General features: G+C 31.0%; 3 protein-coding genes across 3 annotated transcripts; all 3 read left to right on the top strand.

Annotated features, from left to right (window-relative positions):
* Positions 1-2,124: 2,124 nt before the first annotated feature.
* LOC102660882 (uncharacterized) lies at positions 2,125-3,868 on the top strand. Its single transcript, XM_006573588.3, has one exon. It carries the CDS (start codon positions 2,525-2,527, stop codon positions 3,515-3,517), a length of 993 nt encoding a protein of 330 aa, XP_006573651.1. The 5' UTR covers positions 2,125-2,524; the 3' UTR covers positions 3,518-3,868.
* A 6,760-nt stretch (positions 3,869-10,628) lies between these two features.
* On the top strand, positions 10,629-14,272 carry LOC100809958 (probable protein phosphatase 2C 63). Its single transcript, XM_006573587.4, has 4 exons — positions 10,629-10,973; positions 11,624-12,009; positions 13,474-13,710; positions 13,874-14,272. Exons 1-4 carry the CDS (start codon positions 10,715-10,717, stop codon positions 14,123-14,125), a joined length of 1,134 nt encoding a protein of 377 aa, XP_006573650.1. The 5' UTR covers positions 10,629-10,714; the 3' UTR covers positions 14,126-14,272.
* Positions 14,273-18,436: 4,164 nt separating this feature from the next.
* Positions 18,437-20,107, top strand: LOC100809424 (probable esterase KAI2). Its single transcript, XM_003517278.5, has 2 exons — positions 18,437-19,150; positions 19,408-20,107. The coding sequence occupies exons 1-2, from the start codon at positions 18,783-18,785 to the stop codon at positions 19,856-19,858; spliced, it is 819 nt and encodes a 272-aa protein (XP_003517326.1). The 5' UTR covers positions 18,437-18,782; the 3' UTR covers positions 19,859-20,107.

Raw genomic sequence — 20,107 nt, 5'->3', positions numbered from 1 at the left:
ACGTTTGATGGCTCTGTAGCCAGACACAAAGCTAGATTGGTAGCTCAAGGGTATTCTCAACGATCGGGTCTTGATTGTAATGAGACATTCAGTCCCGTTATCAAACTAGCAACCATTCGAACGGTCTTGAGCATTGTTGTCACCAAAAAATGGAATATACGACAGGTGGACGTTAACAACACTTTCCTAAACAGTTCCATTCAAGAGGAAGTATATATGCAGCAACCAGAGGGCTTCATTTCTATCAATCCTCATTTTGTCTGTAAATTGAAGAAATCTCTCTATGGGCTCAAGCAGACACCAAAAGCTTGGTTTTCCAAGCTTGCATCCAGTTTAATTTCCTTTGGTTTTAAGCCCGCTAGATGTGATACATCTCTTTTTGTGCATGCTACACCCAAATTCATCACATACATTCGGGTATATGTTGATGATATCATAATAACAGGCAACTCAAACTCTGCAATCCAATCTGTGATTTCCAAACTCCACTCTCTGTATCCTCTCAAAGACCTTGGTACCTTACATTTTTTCTTAGACATTCAAGGCAAACACACTACTACTGGTGCTCTTCTCCTCTCTCGATCCAAATACATAACTGATCTCTTATCCAAAGTCAGCATGCATAATGCAAAACCATAAAGACTCATCTAGCCCTTGGTTTAAAATTGCAAATGGATGGTACTGATTCTTTTTCTGATCCAACTTTATACAGATCTGTGATTGGAGCATTGCAATATGCCACCATAACACGTCCAGATATAGCTTATGCAATCAATAAATTATGTCAATTTATGCATAGCCCACTTGAAAGTCATTGGAAAGCTACAAAACGTGTTTTACGATATCTAAATGGTACTATTGATCATGATTTAGCATGTTATCCTTCACACAATCTTTTATCACTAGCTACAGTGATTCAGATTGGGCTTACGACTCCTCTGATATGAGGTCCACCTCAGGATTCTGTGTTTATCTGGGAAATAATCTTGTTTCCTGGTTTGCAAAGAAGCAACATTCAGTTTCTCGGTCTAGCACTGAAGCAGAATTCAGAATTTTAGCAGCTCTAATTGCTGAAATTAAATGGATAAAGTCTCTTCTTATGGTGTCGATTGTTAATGCATTCATATTGAAAAAGAGTGTGTGTGCCTATAAACATTCTCATATATACATATATATATATATATATATATATATATATATATATATATATATATGCGTTAATTTTGATTTATGTGAATGATTCAATAAAAATAATCTCTATAAAATGAACTTTCAATTCAACAGTATGTTTTAAGATAAAAAAATATTCAATTAAAAATTATTGAATGATATAATAATTTATATAAATTACACATAAATCATTTGATCTCGCCTAATAATTAGATATTATCTTAAAATACAAACAGAAAAAATAAATCAAATTACAATCAATGAAACTTTAAAACAATGACATCCAATCCTAAGTATTTATTCTATTATCATATGACACCTTTAATAAAATTACTAATACTAGTTACTTGCCTATTAATACCTACCTCGGGACTAAAATTTCATGTATTGCTCCCTCAAAAGATTACCGACAGTCGTCGGTAAGCTCCTTACCCAAAACAAGTGTTGCATTTGTTCTCATTTATATTAAAAAAAAAAAAAAAACTAATTTCTTACTTATTAAGAAAGTTAGTTATTTTTATTAATTATGTAAATTTTAATTAAAAACAATTTTTTTCCTAAATTACCCTTTATTTGGAAGCATCCAATAATAATATAATGAACATTAGAATTTGATATAATATATATATATATATATATATATATATATATATATAATTACAAATAACTTACTAAATATATAAATTCATATATGATAAAAGCTTATTAAAAAATTAATTAATATATCTTTTCAAATAGATACATTAAAACGTCTTAATAATTTAAATTTTAAATTTTTTTCACCTCTTACTTTCTTCAGTCTGAAAAGAAAAATGTTTCTTGAATAACCTTAAATTATTTATAACTTAAGAGAGAAAAATAAATGATTAATTTGATTAATAATAATATAATATGATAGAAAAAAATATTAATTAAATATTTAAAATTTTTTGTTTTCAAAATATAATCGGACCCATACTAAACAAACATATCGTAGATGTCATGAAGAGGAGGCACACAATGTGCACGGTACATCAATATTCGATTTTAAATATATAGCACACTCGACCCCACTCTTGAGGATTATTCATCCAGAAGAATAACATCAAAAGCGACGGTAGAGACGTACTGTCTCTGATAGTGCCCATGCCAAAAGGAGCTCTCGCACACAGTTCTTTTCTTCACCCTCAAACATGGAAAAGACATTATCTTAGGTCGCCTACACCGATAACTTCACTTCTCAATACTTGCACTTTTTTCCTCTTTATATTCCAAACTCTCTCTGTCACCGATCCACCCTCCCCTGTTCAAATATTTCCACTCACATTTTCCCTATAAATCCCAATCTTTCAACAGCACCTGTTCCTTTTGTGAGATGACGACAAATAGTACCCAGGGGAAAAAAATCCAACACTTGAAAGAAGAGGAGGAGGAGGAGGAGGAGGAGGAGGAGGAAGAAGCAGAAATAGAAGCATTGTCACTTTGCGATCTTCCTGTCAATCTGGTCGACCACGAAGTCCAATCAAAAGCAAAACCAGATTCTCAAATCATTGAAGCCCAAGAAGAAGATTTTGATTTCCGCTTATGGGGTGGCCCCTTCTCCACAGAATCAGAAATGTGTGCTGCAGATGAAGTTTTCTTCCAAGGCCAAATTCTCCCATTGCATCTCTCACTTAAGCGATGTGAATCCTTGGACCACGTTTCCGTGAGAGAATTTCGTAGCAATAGCAGTAGAAGCAGCAGCAGCATTAGAAGCCAGAATTCGTCTAGTAGCAGCTGCTCCACCGCCACTACAACCCCAAGAATCTCCAAACCCAGACTTCAAAATCAAAATCATTTCCACGCGCATCCAAGTCCCCAACCTCAGTTGAAGGTAACCGTTCCAAGACAAACAAGCTTCAGCAATCACGGTAGAAAATCATCAGCATGGGACTTTTTCCGTCTGGGTGTGGTGCCTGCACCTGAGATAGCATTGCAAGATCTCAAGGTTCGTAGTACCAACGGTGTTAGTAAAAATCACATGGGTCGCAGCACTAGCATTGGCAGCAACAATAGCAACGCCAATGCTAATGGCTCTGTGAAAACGAGTTACAGCGGCAACAAAAATCAGGTTTTCAAAAAATTTGGTGGCTTTTGGAGTGGTTGCAAATGTTCTGTTGAAACAGTGCAATCGGGCATGGCCATGATTAAGGGTGGTATTAAAAGCGCCAACACAACGCACGCAACGAAAGAAAAAGTGATCGAAAGGAAGAGGCAGAAACACAGACAAAAGCAAGGAAAGAGAACCATGTCGCGTCGTCGAACGTTTGAATGGATAAAGGAGCTTTCGCATGTAAGCTATCACGATGAAGAAGCTTTGTTATCTTAAACCTCAAATGCTTTGGCTCACCACACGCTTGTAATTTTCTGTTATTTTTTATTATGTTAGAATTTTAGATTAAATTGCCTTTATAGCCGCTGGCTTTTGTTTTGCTTTGTTCTGAATTAGAATTACATCATTGTGGTGGAGACTGGAGACTCTGTAATCAAAACTTGTTACCCTCGTGAGAATGATAGTTTTGCTTTTTCGTTCCTCTTTTTGACTGATGGTGATTGAAGGCGTGTTAAAGATTGAATATGTTTAGTAAGATATTGTTGGTGAGATCTGTGTCCGTGAATTATAAAATGATAAGGTCCGCCATAAGTGCTGATAATTTGGTGCTTATGCTTGTCATGACTGGAGGAACTTCGATGCTTAATGATTGGATTGGTTGGTTGGAGTATGTATGTGAAATAATAATGATATTTTCATAGCTAATAATTTATCCCATTCTATGATTTGTAATACTTGCAGCATTTTCTTTGTATGTGTTTCGGTGTTATCTTGCTTCACACATCTTGTGTGGGCAGGTGGCAAAAAAGTTTCTTTTTGGCCTTCTAAAAAAATCATCCAATAATAATAATAATAATAATAATAATAATAATAATAATAATATACATTTCAACACTTTTTTTAAAATTTGAAATAAGTACAATGTAACGACATCTTTTTAATTAATTCACATCAGTTAAGATAATTAATTAATTAACTAATTAATGATAATAAATTGTTAAAAAATTGAGCTATTATTTTTGAAAATACTCTGACTCGTTATGTTATTTTTTTAATCTAATTATTTTTTTACCTAATTAGTTAACGTGTAAAGGGAGAATAATAGTTATATATTTTATCTTATTTATTTGTTGCTAGTTATCTTTCTCAAACCTTATAAGATAGATAAATGGTTTATCTTATTAATTTATAATATTATTATTTATTAACTAAAAACATTTTAAAGATATTAAGGATATTTTAGTAAAAAAAATAATACAAAAGACATTTTTTTTATTATCATGTTACGCCTGTAAAAAAAACCTATTATAATCTTTAAGTTCAGTTTTACTGGTACAAACATAAACAAGGGATAAACATATACAAATTTCCAAAAAGATTCCAATATAAAGGGATGAAGAAATCAGGTTTTGAATTTTCATTGGAAGAAATTTTTATATATTTAATGTCTTGAATAAAATTATCTCTGAAAAAAAATATCTGTGAGAAGAAAAAAAAATCATTTTAAGACAATGGTAATAATTAGGATTGGTACTCATAACTACCATAACGTTCATAATCAATTATAATTATAATGATGTCTAATCAGTTTTATTTTATTTTATTTGTCAAATCCTGTTTTATTTATATCAGTCACCCAACGAATTTGGAATGGGACGTTAGGCCAACTCTCTGATTAACTAAACAAAACAGCATGCCTTAATCTAGCCCAAGTATGGACAGTTACGGATACTTTATATGGGGGAATTGCTTGGGGCACCAGCATTTTTGCTGGGGCACCCAGCAATTTCCCAAAATGTCAAAAATATCCTTATGGTATTTTCGGTTGTAAATAGCAGGTTAAATTTTTCATTTCTGCAGCACTATTTTTTTCGTAAAATTTCCGTGACTTAGTGTAAGTTGCTTCCGTTTAGGGCATTTTGAAAGCGTATTTGGTCTTTGGTGGTATACGTGCATTTTTTAGGAGTATACGGTAAATTTTTATCAATTTTCGTTGTCGGAAAAGGAGAGGAGTGCAAAAAAGAATTTGAGTACGTACGGATTGACAATCCGTATGTGGCAATCCGTATGGCCATACAGATTGTCAATCCGTACGTACAAATCATTTTTAATTTTTTTCTTTTAAAGTTTACAATGATAAATTAAATCAATTAGAAAAATTTAATTCACTTATTGCTTAAAACAAATCAATTAGAAAAATTTAATTTAGTTATGGCCATACGGATTACAAAATTTTGCAATGATAAAAGAAAATAATTTAAAAAATATTTTAATGATTAATTTAGTAATTGGTTAAATTTAACAATGATAAAAAAATTTATTTGGTCATTAATTAAAAATAATTTATTTCAAAAACATGACCAATTTTTTTAAAAAACAATGGGATAATGTTATACATGACAAAACAACTATTATATATAAGAACATTGTTGCAACAAATTTAGAATCAAGACATGATAAAACAATTATTATAAAACAACTAATATGTAATTAAAATGTTCATAATAATTAAAAATGTTCAAAATCCTAAATTGTTCATAAACACGACCAATAGAGCACACGGTTAACATTGGGATCAATGAATTCAAAAAACTATTTTCATGTCAGCGGTCAATGACAATGTCTCGCAAAACTATTTCCATCTGCCTCCAATATTCAGTGTCTTCCTATAATGAATGAACACGAGCCGACATTCTGCAACGTCCTTTAAGTGCAAATGCGTTCAGCCTTTGTCTTTAAGAAAATAATACATGCCACTTGGAACGTCCTGACAAATAAAGAAATGTTATGTCAACAATTTATGTTATGAAATTTAAAACTTGAAAAATAAAGAAATGCTGACAACTAAATTAGGAAGTTGCTTACTAGACTGCTACAAGTAACTTTCTGCTCAGTGAGATAAACCTTGAAGGTGACAGAACTTGACACTTGATGGTATAAAGAGTGTCATCTTGAGAATGATCTGGGCAAACAACTGGTCTTGAATATGATAAGAAAAAATGCACCGCTACCATAATAATACAAGGATACTAGATGATCTTCGGTCAACTAGTAAAAATCTCATAATGTTGTCTGTCCTGCTACAATGGTTGGTTGGTCCAAATCTTTGTTGTACACAACGTTATGATAGTTTCGTCTTTGTCAACCAAATGTCATACACCGTCCAGTACATCATTCCACTTGACAGCATATACCTTACCAACTTCACCGAAAATCTACATGTCATATCACAAAATAAGGTTGGTTAGTTACAGAAAATAACAAAAAAAATCAAATCTTAATTAAATCAACATGACTTGGTCCTTGGCATGAACGATCTGGGAAAAAGCCTCTGGTGGAGCCGTGACATTCTGCATGAATGGTCTGAAAAAAAGCCTCTGGTGGAGCCGTGACATTCTGCATCATGTTTGTCAATTCCCTCCATTCCCCGTGCTCTTTAATTGTTAATTCTAACATGGTTAACGTTCAAACAATTAACAGACATTCAAACACAAAACAGAATTAACATTCAAGTAACTATATGTTAATTCTTACTAGGCACATTCGCAAGAATATGTTCCAGTTCCTCATTGAGGCTGGTCCAACGTGATGACAACGCACGAGAGCGTGACATTCTGAAATATATTTGACAAAATAATATTTTAGTATTTTTGTTCTACTAACATTTTCCTGTTTCTAATCTAATTTTTCTTTCCGAAATCTAATCTAAATTGTAATATAATCCTACTAACATTTCTTAGATAAACTGAAAAAATAAATAAATCATTCATAAAATCAATAATAAACAAACTAAAATGAATATAAATATTTTTCGTTATTCCTATTTTTTTCCAAAAAAATGTTTTTTAAAAAATAAACTCTTACAGATTAGCAATTCATATGGCTCATACGGATTGCAAATCCGTAAGACAAGATTTTTTTTTTAAAAAAAAAAAGTCATATGAATTGGCAATCCGTATGACATTTTTTTTAAAAAAAAAAGCTATACAGATTTACAATCCGTATGACAGATTTTTTTATTTTAAAAAAAGCCATACGGATTGTCAATCTGTATGACAATTTTTTTTAAAAAAACAAGTCATACAGATTGACAATCCATATGGATTTTAACTAACAAAAACCACAATTTAAAAAAAAATCATATACAGATTGCTAATCCATGTCTCATTTTTGCAGACCACCAACAAAAACGCAGTGAACACACATAGAAAATGCCAATGAAGGAGAAGACAAACGCAGTGAACACCAAGAAAAACGCAATCAATAAGGAGAACAAGCAGTAACAACCACAAACAAACAACAACAACAAAAGAAGAAGGATAACTTACCTCGAAGGAGAAGAAGAAGGAAGAAGCAGCAACAACACAACACGATCACGGCGACAGCAGTAGCATGAACACAACACGAATGACACGGTCACGGAGGAACATAATGAAGGAATAAGGAAGGAGAACGGAGGAAGAAGGAAGAGAAAAAAAAGTTAAATAATGACTCGTATGGATGAGTCACTATTTGACTTTTATAAGAAAAAGTGAAGGGCATTTTCGCCCTTTCACCCGGATTGTTGGGTGCCCCAAGCAACCACCTTTATTTGGGTACCTTGATTGGATCATTGGAGGGCCGAAGACCCCAGAGGAAATGTTCTAAACTAAAGATAAAAGTAAAGCCCTTGCTATTGGCACCATCCCTCCCACTCAATGTAAAAAGACAAAAAATATCCGTTGTATTTAGTTAAAAATACCTTTGATGAAAACATATTTCCGTTGATTAAAGTTACACAATAAAAAAATTGTTTCTGTTATTTAATTTTTTTTTAAAAATGTTCAAAACAATTCAACGTAACAAAATGTTGTCATTGTTTTGTTTTTTTTTTCAAAACAAATTTTTAATGGAAGTATTTTTCATAAAATAATAAGAACAAAAATTTGAGTTTTTAAACTGTCAATTGAATTTGTTAAGAAAATGCTCCATCCATGTTATTATAATTGTTGTGTAACAGAAAAAAATTATCCCAAAACTAATTATCATTTTAATTTTTAATACAACATTAGTTACGTTTTTTTTTTATATTTCTTATAATATTATGCTGGCAATAAATCTATAAATGAATTAATGATGATATAATATTAATTTTGTAAAATTATCACTATTTTTATATTTGTGTAAAATTACAAATGATTATTATTTTGAGACAAGGAATAATCAATTGGAAGTGCCGACAGTATGACCGGATGATCCATAAAGTTAAAAATGAATAATTCTCTATAAAACGAAAGAAAAAACATTTTTTTTAAATCTTACAATTGTCGACGACCTTTCGTCTTTGTTTGGCTGGTGAAAAATTAGATAGCTAAAAAAAATCCAAATCAGATCCCGTGCAACAAAGTTTGTTTGCAGCCAAATATCTGCCATTAATTATTTAGTGTACAGTAATTTAAGGAAAAAATAGAATGTAATGAATGGTTTAGATTTTGGCGGTAGAGACGTGGGGGATGTAGAGGCGATAAAGGATCTTGGTTAGACATGTTTGGGGACGGGTTTTTTATGGACTGAAAATAATGTGAAAACATTTTAAAAATGATGAGATATACTGTATTACTTTTCACATATTTCTATTCATTTATTAATTTTTTTATCTTTCATTTATTTTTTAAAACACCTTTAATTTATATTTTATTTCTCACTTATTTTTATTTTTAATTACATCCTATTTCTTTTCACTTTACCAAATAGACCCTTCATGCTATGTTTGCATGTGGGAAAAAATCAAAAGGGTTCAAAAGAACCAAATATATTTCCTGGTTATTTCAATTGAGAAAAGAAAAAAAAATATAAAGAATATATTTGGTAAATTATTTCATAAGATAATTGTAAGTTAAAAAGATCAGTTTTAATTAAATAACATAGTAGCGCTTATCTTTTTTTTTTTTTTTTAGAGGAAGTAGCATTTATCTTGTTAGTTGTTACTTATCACGTGAAGATGTTATTATATGTGAAGGTAATCAAGTTGATACATTGGCCATGGCCAAGCATAGATTGGAAATTCAGGGTACAGTTGCATCTTTTTATGTTGTTCCTTCTTGTAATGTCTTAAAGGCTGATAATGCTAGTACAACCTTTTCTAGAGGTTTTTAGTTTCTAATAAATTATTCATTCACAAATCAATGTAAATTATTTATTATAAATCTAAAATATAATTTATATATTTAAACTTGTATTATAAATTTTAATCATATAAAGTAAATATTTATCATATTCATCATACATACTAAAATATTAATCGTCGAGAAAAGGGTTATTCCATTTCAAGCAAGACTGGGACTGGGACTGGGTGGGTGGGTCCTATATTGGAGTTAACTGACTGTAATAACCTAATAGGTTTCTGTAAAACAAACAAGCAGACTTTAAAAAAACAGTTTTTAATTAAATAACATATTAGAATTTAACACAAATTTAAATTATATTTAATAATTTAAAATGAATTGTGTTTACTTTTAAAATAAGAGACTCTTAAATCATCAGGATTTCAAGAGTAAAATTTAATTTTTTCATTCTCATTATCTCATAATATGTATTTTTACATTTTCATTTTCTTTTTTTTTTAGTTTTTCCTTATTTATTTATTATTTTAATTCAACAATTTCATCTATTTATATTTTTTTCCATCTCAAATAAATAACCTAATATAATACTCCTTTTCCACTTTTTTTCCATCCATTTTCATTCTATTTGACCTCTCGCACAGGGGTGGAACTGCCTATGCCTACAGGGGCACCTCAATTCTAAATTTCCCTTAAGATACTACATGTTCGCCCCCCTTTTTCATTGTAATTCCCTTTCTTCCTTCGGAATTGTAATCTTAACTCCACGACCCTTGTTAGGATTAAAAATATTAGGCAATGTCTTCTCCTTTTAGGTAGATAGAGTATATGTTGATTGCTATTTTCTTTTAATTAATTGCTCATGTATATTTATTTTATCTATAACTATTCCCTTTTACAATAATTCTTATATAAATAATTTTGATTTTCTTATTAATTATAACAACATTAATTATTTTAATTTTGTCATTTTTTTGGCACAGTTTGAATAAAATTAATTGCTTTTAATCGTGCCATTTGTGGGCACAGCTTGAATTATATTAATTGCTTTCAAATAGGTTTTGTCATCTATATGTTAGGTTTTAATTTTTTTTATTTGATAAATAAATAATTTATACAAGAAAAATTAATTTTAACTATGGATCATGGGTGATTCATGTGTTTGAAATACGTGTATGTATAAATATAAACACTCAAATACTAATTTTTCTAGGTTTAAACGCGGAATCCACACGTTCTTCGTCTCTCCCATTTACTGCACGGGACAAGACATCATAGTTTATTTATTGACTAACCCAAAACTCACTCCCTCTTTTTTCAAGTACCGCGTATACCACACCGAACAACACAACAGAGAGACAGAGCATTAAGGATGTTGGAGCTGTGCCGCAAGCCACTGAAGATGTGCTTCGGTGGTGGAGGCAACGACGACGGCCTCCTCTGGCACACAGACCTTAAGCCCCACGCTTCAGGGAACTACTCAATTGCAGTGGTGCAAGCTAATTCATCCTTGGAAGACCAAGCACAAGTATTTACCTCTCCCTCCGCAACCTTTGTTGGTGTATACGACGGTCACGGTGGTCCTGAAGCTTCCCGTTTCATCACCAACCACCTCTTCTCCTTCCTTCGCAGTAAGATGCGAAAAAAAAAATCAATTTTACATTATTATATACAGTAGTAGCTGTATTATCCAGTATGAAGAAAAATTACTATTAGATAGTCTCTGACAATTATATGTTCATGATCCTGGTTAACTTCTGTGTAACACATATTTAAGTTTTTCAAACTAAGATAAAAAGTTTTTTATATTGTTTTCAAAAAAATATGATGGGAAATACAATCAGGCATCCTGGAATAATAGTGTGGCCAGTTAGAGAATTAGCTACCCTATCAAAGCTATGAGAGTCAAATTCGCTAACCACCTCCTTACAAACCAAACTTTAAAAGTTTGATAACCGATGAAGGAATAGCCTACACTTTATTTGGTGCTGTATGGATATTAGTCTGAATGATGATGGTTTAGGACCATCTTTTTTTTTTTTCCATAACAGAGATTATTAGGTGATCTAATATCATGATTTAGACTAATTTTCACATTTTAAGTATTAATTGTTTTAGCAATTAAAATTTTTTAAATAAGTGTTACATAAAAATTAGTTAGGACCATATGTCTAGAGTTACCTAATAATTTCCCACTCGCAACAATATATATGTTTTGATCGTTTCATTGGTTTTTAAATTTTGACATAAAAATGACGAAACTGATTATTCAGAGTGGCAGAATTCACAACAGAGGAGGGTGGTTTGTCGGAGGAAGTTATAAAGAAGGCGTTCGAGGCAACGGAAGATGAGTTTTTGCGTGTAGTGAGGGAATCATGGATTGCGCGGCCACAGATAGCTTCCGTGGGTTCGTGTTGTCTTCTGGGAGCGATTTCAAAGGGAGTTCTTTATGTTGCTAATCTCGGGGATTCGAGGGCGGTTTTGGGTCGGAAAGCGTTGGAAGGAGAGGTGAATTGTGGTGCTGGTGCTGTGGTGGCAGAGCGTTTGTCCACTGATCATAATGTTGGAGTGGAGAATGTTAGAAAGGAGGTTGAAGCTCTTCACCCTGATGATCCACACATTGTGGTTTGCACTCGTGGAGTTTGGCGAATCAAGGGCATTATTCAGGTATAAATACATTTACCCTTCATCTATTTTCCTCTTCCTTCGGTTTTCTGTTCAACAATTGTTTGTATCTATTTTCTGCTTATATTTGTGTTTAACTAGTGATGTGAACTAACAAGATCAGCAAACTTCAGCTTCATTGGCACTAGGACAACTTTTACTTGACCTAGGCACCACATTCTGCACTTAAAAAAATATATTTGCATGTCTTCTTTATTTCTTTTTCCCCCCTAAAAAAATTATAGTTCCATGGGACTATTTGAGTGTGTTTGAGCTTCAATAAATTATGTCATGCGATTCTGTACGGTCACCTGGAAACTGAATTTTACTATGCATACAGCATTGCCCTGTGGTCCAACAGAAGTTATAACCAAAATAACTTTTACAAAAATATTGGTAGTCACCAAGAAGCTATTTGACAACTTAGTGAAAAAAGAGAGAAGTATAAATATAATAGATGAAATGTTATTTTAGACTCTGAGAGAAAAAATAAAGAAATATAGACATGATAGTGTGATAAAAAGAAAGAAAAAATAGAGAAAATAAAAATATCTAATAAATATTTGTGAAACATGAATGTTCATTTATAATTTATTAAACATAAATTTTCACCAACTTATAATTGATCAAAGAAAAAAAAAACGAAAATTGCTTTTTAAAAATAAAATAATTTTATTTTTTTGTATTTTTGATTTGTTTCAAATTATAAACCTTTTTCTCCTCTCTTGTTTTGCTTTTTTCATGTAACAGAGTTCCAAGGGTTAGTTTAAGCTTTGGTCGTCATCTAGTGCGATTTAGTGATTGTGATTTTGAGAGATAAGGAGTGCGTTGTTTTAGTTGTTCTCTTAAAAAGATTCCACCTAAGGAAGCAAATCTTCTTAAAATGAATATTTAGGCACAATATTTTGTTCCACTTCCATGTTTCGAGTCCCGTCACATGTTTTCGTCTCCTCTTGTTTATGGCCTGACGAGTGGGCGTGGATCATTGATGTGATTTTATGATGGATTACTTTACATGACATAATCTTGGTATTAAATTTGTCTCCATTATAGGACAAATCTGAGTGGAGCGTGTAATTGGTTTCTCAATAGGTCCTCATGATCTGATTCTGTAACCAGTAATCACGTTCAACTTTTGAGGAAAATCCTTTGGAAAAAAAAAATCTTACAACATTTCTTCCCAACTCGTGAGAAGCTATGCAGAAAGAATCAATCATTGATGAAACCAGTTAATATCATGGTTACAAAAAAAATCAGCTTATATCATGCTGGTACTAGTTTACCTCCATTATAATTTGTGTAACTCAAGTGATATTCTTCTTCCGCGTCATTCCAGAGCTTCTGTTTAAACTTTAACTAGTTTCATATTTTCAGTTTGAATTTCTACCTCCGTAAAAGCTAGTCCAGTGAACTTTCTAATTTTATAAAATTCGTAATGTTTCTCATAAACTATTTTTGGCCTTATAGGTCTCAAGATCAATAGGAGATGTTTACCTAAAGAAACCAGAATTTGACACTAATCCTCTGTTCCAACAATTTGTATGTCCACTATACTTGAGGAGACCTGTAATGACAGCTGAACCATCGATATTGGCGCGTAAATTGAAGGCAGATGATCTGTTTTTGATCTTTGCATCAGACGGGCTTTGGGAGCATTTAACTGATGAAGCGGCTGTTGAAATCATCTCCAGAAGTCCCAGAATAGTAAGTGTACACACTACACACTCAACAAACCTCCCGAACTACACACTCATGTTAATGGTTTAGTGTTAGACTATTTCTTAGTATATTTATGAGCACAAATTAAAAAGTTAGTATAAACAAACAAATAAACGATTGGTGAGAACTGTAAGTTTTATCATTGTAGGGAATTGCAAAACGATTGGCGAGAGCTGCACTAGAAGAGGTTGCAAAGAAAAGAGAAATGAGGTATGGGGATCTAAGGAAAACAGATAAAGGTCTAAGGCGCCATTTTCATGATGATATTACAGTGATCGTTCTATATCTCGATCATTCAAAAGAATCTCAAAATGGTAGATCAAGACGTAAAGGAGTTTATGATTGCATTAATACTCCTATTGATATCTTCTCTGTGAGCTCAGATGAAGCTGATCTTTAAATTGAATTAGCTATTAGCAGTGACTCTCCACGTACTGCTTTTTACACAAGAAATTTGTCACATACAAAAGTAGTAGTTACGGTGGCCAAATGAAAAGGATTGTAAAAGGAGTAATACTCATTATCTTAATCATCATATTTTTTTCTATTTCTCTAACTATCAAATCATAAAACCCACTATACTTTATATATATATATATATATATATATATATATATATATATATATATATATATATATATATTCTTTCTAGATATAGAATAACATATAAGATATTTATTGAATATGTAAAAATAAGGTAAACTAGTAATCGTAAATTATTATTATTAGGGATAAAAGTTTAGGTGATTTGACTTGGGTCCCAAAGTATTATTATTAGAGGAATGTTATTTGGAATTTCCCTAACACCTTTACAATAAGTAGAAAAAAAAGAAGACAAAAATGTGAAATGAGATGAAACCAATTAAAGATTATATTGTTAATAGTTTCTATAAAAGATTATTTTAAATTTATTGACCAATAACATAAAAATACTTGTTAATATTTTTATTTAAAATATAGGAATGTATTTCTTTTATTTCTATAAAGTTGTTGCAGCCTTTGGGCCATGGGCAGTTAGTTGGGTAGCAAAGCATTTTACGCATGTTTGATTGTATGTTTTCAATATTTAATAAGATGATTATTATAACTTTTACATCACAATTCTCTACTTTTTGTCTTTCTGATGGGTTTCCTAATTTGCAGATCAAGGCGTATAATATTGCAAAAACTAATACTTTTTCTAGGTCACTATATTATTATATAAAATTTTATTAATAATTAATTTCTTTCCAAAATTTAACTGAATATTTTTAATAACGTCTATCCACCATCTTGTTATTTTTCTATGGACGCTCATATTTTGTTCAGAAACAACATTTTGTAACGTTAAAGGACCTGCGTCAACATATAAGTATATGACAGTTTCCAGACCATATAGCACTGCACAGGTTTGACGCTCGTTATTTTGGTCTTCGGAGTGAGTTCCAATTGTCTTCTCCCTTGACGCCAACCTTATTGTTTCTCTCCGTCTTTTTAGACCATTGTTCCCAATTCCCACTATAGAATTTGATCGCTTGAGTCGTTATTTGGGGATTATATTTTCTGAGGAATGTATAATTTAGGGTAGTTTTAAATTCATATAAGATTTTAAAAGAAATTACCAAATTTAAATTTACAAAATATATATAGTTTATTTAGATGAAATTTAAAATATCTGGATATGAACAGTACCAGTGTATTGTTCCAGTGTTGGGCTTCTCTCAAATTTCATCCCATAATTTTTTTATTAAAAAAAGGTGAGAATATAAAAACCAAAAACAAGACTAGGAAGGAAGGTTTTCTTTGTGGTTATGTGAGATATTTTGGGATGCAGGTTGATATTATTTTCCGAAGAGAGAAATTTTAATAAATAATGATACACAAATGTTTTTTTATTATATTATAAATTTTATCATACTTATATTTTTTTTTATCTTTTTAAATGTTAAACAGCATAATAAATGTTGGATGTAACTTTTTTCAACTTTTTGCTTTTCAATGATAAGTTTTGTACTTTGTACGGTAACTTAGCCTATCAATGCTATTTAGATTTATTACAGTACAATTTTCGTAATAACAGCAGGTGTTCTTTCAAAAAAAAAAAAGAACAGAACAGCTGAAAAAAATAAATATTAAATTAATTCGTATAATTTCATGATTTATATTTTTTAGTTTTTATAGTTTAAAAATAATTTTTTTAATTTTTATAATTTACATTTTAATTCTCTTTTAATTCATATAATTTAAAAATGATATTTTTAATTTTTATAGTGTATTTTAATTTTTTTAATCCTATAGTTTGAAAGTAATCTTTTTAGTTCTTATAACTTATATTTTAAATACATCTTAATTCTTATAAAAAAAATATAAAAATAATTAGTTACAAATTAGTTATAAATTATCAACTATTTTTTATTTCAAATTATCTTGTGATAAATTATTTATGAATTATTTGTTAATATTTTTGTAGTTAATTATAATTGATAATATTATTCATATTTTGATGATAAGGATTAAAAAGAAATTAAAATATAAAGTATAGTAACTAAAAATATCATTTTCAAATTATATAAACTAAAAATAAATTAAAATGCAAAAACTAAAAAAATCACTTTCAAATTATAGAATTAAAAGAAAATTAAAATGTAAACCGTAGAGACTAAAAAAATCACTTTAAAACTATCATGACTAAAAGATACAAATAATAAAAATATAAAGATCAAATGAGTAATTAAACAAAAAATAAATTAATAACAATTCCAACTTTTAATAAATGATTGTGAGTGTATTTTATTTTCTACTAAGTTCTCCCACTTTAGATGAATCAAATATCAGTTCCTATATGTACAAAAAAAAAACATATGTACCAAAAAAATATCAGTCCTTATATTTTAAAAACGTAAATTTTAATTCTTGTATTTTTATAATTGATAATTTTTTTCCTCTTTATAAAATTTAAATATCAGGATGCGCGAAAAATCATTAATTATAAAAAATATGAAAACAAAAAATAATTGATTTTAAAATATAAGGACTAAGAACAACTTAAAAAAAACAATGAGAAACCTTAAACACTTGTTCCCATTATATTTATAGAAGGTAGAAAGAAAGAAGTAGATGACCTAAGTTGTGATACATTGCAAATCATTCAGCTGGTTATGTTAATTGTTTCAAATTAAAATAACTTAATCTTCACACCTTAATTTTTGTTTATACCTTATAATTCTTATTTTATTTTTCATCCAATTATTTATTATTTTTACTATTTTGTCTCAAGTCTTTTTTATTTCCTTTTTAGGTATATACATTTTAAGCTTACGAAAAAAAATCATTTTTAAAAAGGTAACCTAAAAAACTGGGCACTTTCGCGTTAGAAGTTAGAACCAAAATATCATTATTCTTCTGATAAAGATATGTATGTTGTGCTGTACCTCTTGTCTAGCACTGGAGCTCAGGCGCAAAGGCCAAGAATGGGCACCGGGATGCCGTGGTCTCTAGGTTTTGCATCTTTTGACGTAGTTTTCTTTTTCTTTTTTAATTTTTAACGTAGTTATGTAATTTTTAATTAATCATATTTTCAATTATATAAAAAAATACAAGATATTTTATCAAGTAAAATGTATCTTTTTTCATTATAACAACAACTGTGACTGTGATGTGAAATAGCCATTATAAAGAGTAACTTATCGATCCCCCCTTAATTAACATTTTAATGGAATGCCAAGAAGATATTGAAGCCATCGAATAAGAAAGGTAAGTTATAAGACGTGAAAAACACTAATAATGTTATTGTGATTAGGGGAAGAGACATTCTATCTCTTTCTAATTTTTTTAAATAATAAAAAATAGAAGTTAGATATAATTAATAAAAAATGATAAAAAAAACAATAATATAAAAATAGTGAAAAGTTAATATAAGCTAAAATAAAATTTTAAAATTTAAAAGTAAAATTGTTCCATAAAATATGTATAACAAATGAGATAATTTTCATTATTAATAATTATAGATTATACATATAAAAAAAACGTCAGTTTGAAGATGTCCAAATAAAGTAACTAAAAAATCTGAAAATATCTTATTCTCATTAATATTTTACTTATAATAATTGAAATAAAATAAGAAGAACATTTTCTCGCTTAGTTTTCAATTTCGTCATTTTGTCTGGCAATGACCTAGACCAAAATCAAGACCAGGTCACAGAACGTGCACATGCTCACGGCCCCATCGTGGATAACTATTTTTTGTTAGTTGGACTTGGGCTCGACCAGTTGCTCTCTAGTCTCTGTGAGAGTTTGATGCCTATAATGTTCCTATCAATTTGCAAGGATAATGCCAAGTTCCCATTAATTCGGATCCCATGGGAGTTGGGACGTGCAACTATCCACATGTTTGGATAACAGGAAAAAATAAATAATAAAGAAGAGAAAAGACAGAAAAAGTATTTTCTTTTTATTTAATTTTTTGTTGAAATCACATGTATCTCTTTTACTAAAATGATCTTGTTTGGGCAAGTAAAATTATTATAATTGACAATTTTTCACGAGTGCTTAACATAATACAAGTTAAATTACTAATTTCAATGATCCACTTTTAAAAATATTTTTTTCTTTTATTTCTGTTGAATTCAAATTTAATTTTCCTCCCCATTCCTTGTTTCTTTCTTTCTTTTTCTTTTAAGGATACATTGATTGCAACAAGATTAAAATCTAAAATATTGTACAAACTACTCGTTCCTTGTTTCTTTTCTCTGAAACCAGGGATAATGTATGGTTTTAGTTTTGGGATATATATTATCCACTTGTTTTCCTATCCAGTATCCAACGAACAAAGAAAAAAAAAATCCAGAATCCTCTTTTTGCAATTTATATTTTATAGTATTATTAAATTACATATATCGGTAGGTGTGGTGCTACTTCTCCTCTATATAGAAGTTCAAATATAGGGCGGGCCTGTAAGCCTGAAAGTCGTGCTTTCACACAGAGGTCGATAACTAAGCAAAAGTGAAAACAGAAACAGAGAGGCAACATTTCGCAGTGTACACAGAGAGGAAGAGGAAGGAGAAAGTTTGAGTGACAAAATGGGGATAGCAGCTGAAGCTCATAACGTGAAAATTTTGGGACCAGGCACTGAATGTATAGTTTTGGCTCACGGATTTGGCACGGATCAGTCTGTGTGGAAACACTTGGTACCTTATCTCGTCGACGATTACCGTGTCATTCTCTATGACAATATGGGTGCGGGTACCACCAACCCTGACTACTTCGATTTTGAGCGCCACTCGAGCTTAGAAGGCTATGCCTCTGATTTGCTTGCAATTTTAGAAGAGCTCCAAGTTGAATCTTGCATTTTCGTTGGCCACTCTGTTTCCGCAATGATCGGCGCTATTGCTTCTATTTCTCGCCCCGATCTCTTCACCAAACTCATCATGGTCAGCGCTTCCCCCAGGTAATAATTGACATGCAGTCATTTTTAAAATTTCATCACTAAAATTTTCGTCACACGTGAAATAGCAATTTTCCTCACTAAACCTCTTTTTTTAATCGGATGTTAGTATGTTAATTTTATTAATAAAAAAAAATCGAATCTGAATTTTTTTTTTCTTTTTTCTTAATCATCAAACTTATCTTATGTCTTCATTAGTTTGACTTTTGTTAAGCAAAAAATTGGCTTGCAATTACATTTATTCTTTGTTTTGGGGGAAGGTATTTGAACGACGTGGAATACTATGGAGGATTTGAGCAGGAAGATCTGAACCAATTATTCGACGCTATGGCGGCGAATTACAAAGCATGGTGCTATGGGTTTGCTCCTTTGGCTGTGGGCGGGGACATGGAGTCTGTGGCGGTGCAGGAGTTTAGTCGAACGTTGTTCAACATGCGGCCAGACATAGCGCTAATTGTGTCGCGAACCATTTTTCAAAGCGATATGAGGCAGATTCTGAGCCTTGTTTCTGTCCCTTGCCACATCATACAAGCTGAGAAAGACATGGCTGTTCCGGTGATGATATCGGAGTACCTCCACCAACACATTGGTGCTGAGTCCATCGTGGAGGTCATGGCAACGGACGGTCATTTGCCGCAGCTAAGCTCGCCGGATATCGTTATTCCGGTGTTGCTCAAACACATTCAACTTGATATTGAGTCAAGAAGGTAGACATCGACGTGATGTGACTCCGTTAGGAAAGAGAATCTCTCTGTGTGGTTCTTTCTTTCTTTTTTTTTTTTTTTTTTTTTTTTGTATTTGCTGTGTAAAAGAACAACTGAAATGGGGGGAATAAGTTCCCTTCTTCAACTGTCTATCTATATGTGTTTGTTGCATTCGAACTCGTTGTGGTAGAACCGTAGAGCAAGACTCTATTGTAGTGGGAATCAAATGTCAATGTCCGTCACTGTGTTGTGAACA

This window comes from Glycine max, chromosome 1, assembly GCF_000004515.6.
Source record: "Glycine max cultivar Williams 82 chromosome 1, Glycine_max_v4.0, whole genome shotgun sequence".
Taxonomy (NCBI): Eukaryota; Viridiplantae; Streptophyta; class Magnoliopsida; order Fabales; family Fabaceae; genus Glycine; species Glycine max.
The sequence above is the reverse complement of the archived record's forward strand: the minus strand, read 5'-3'. Positions and strand labels throughout refer to the sequence as shown.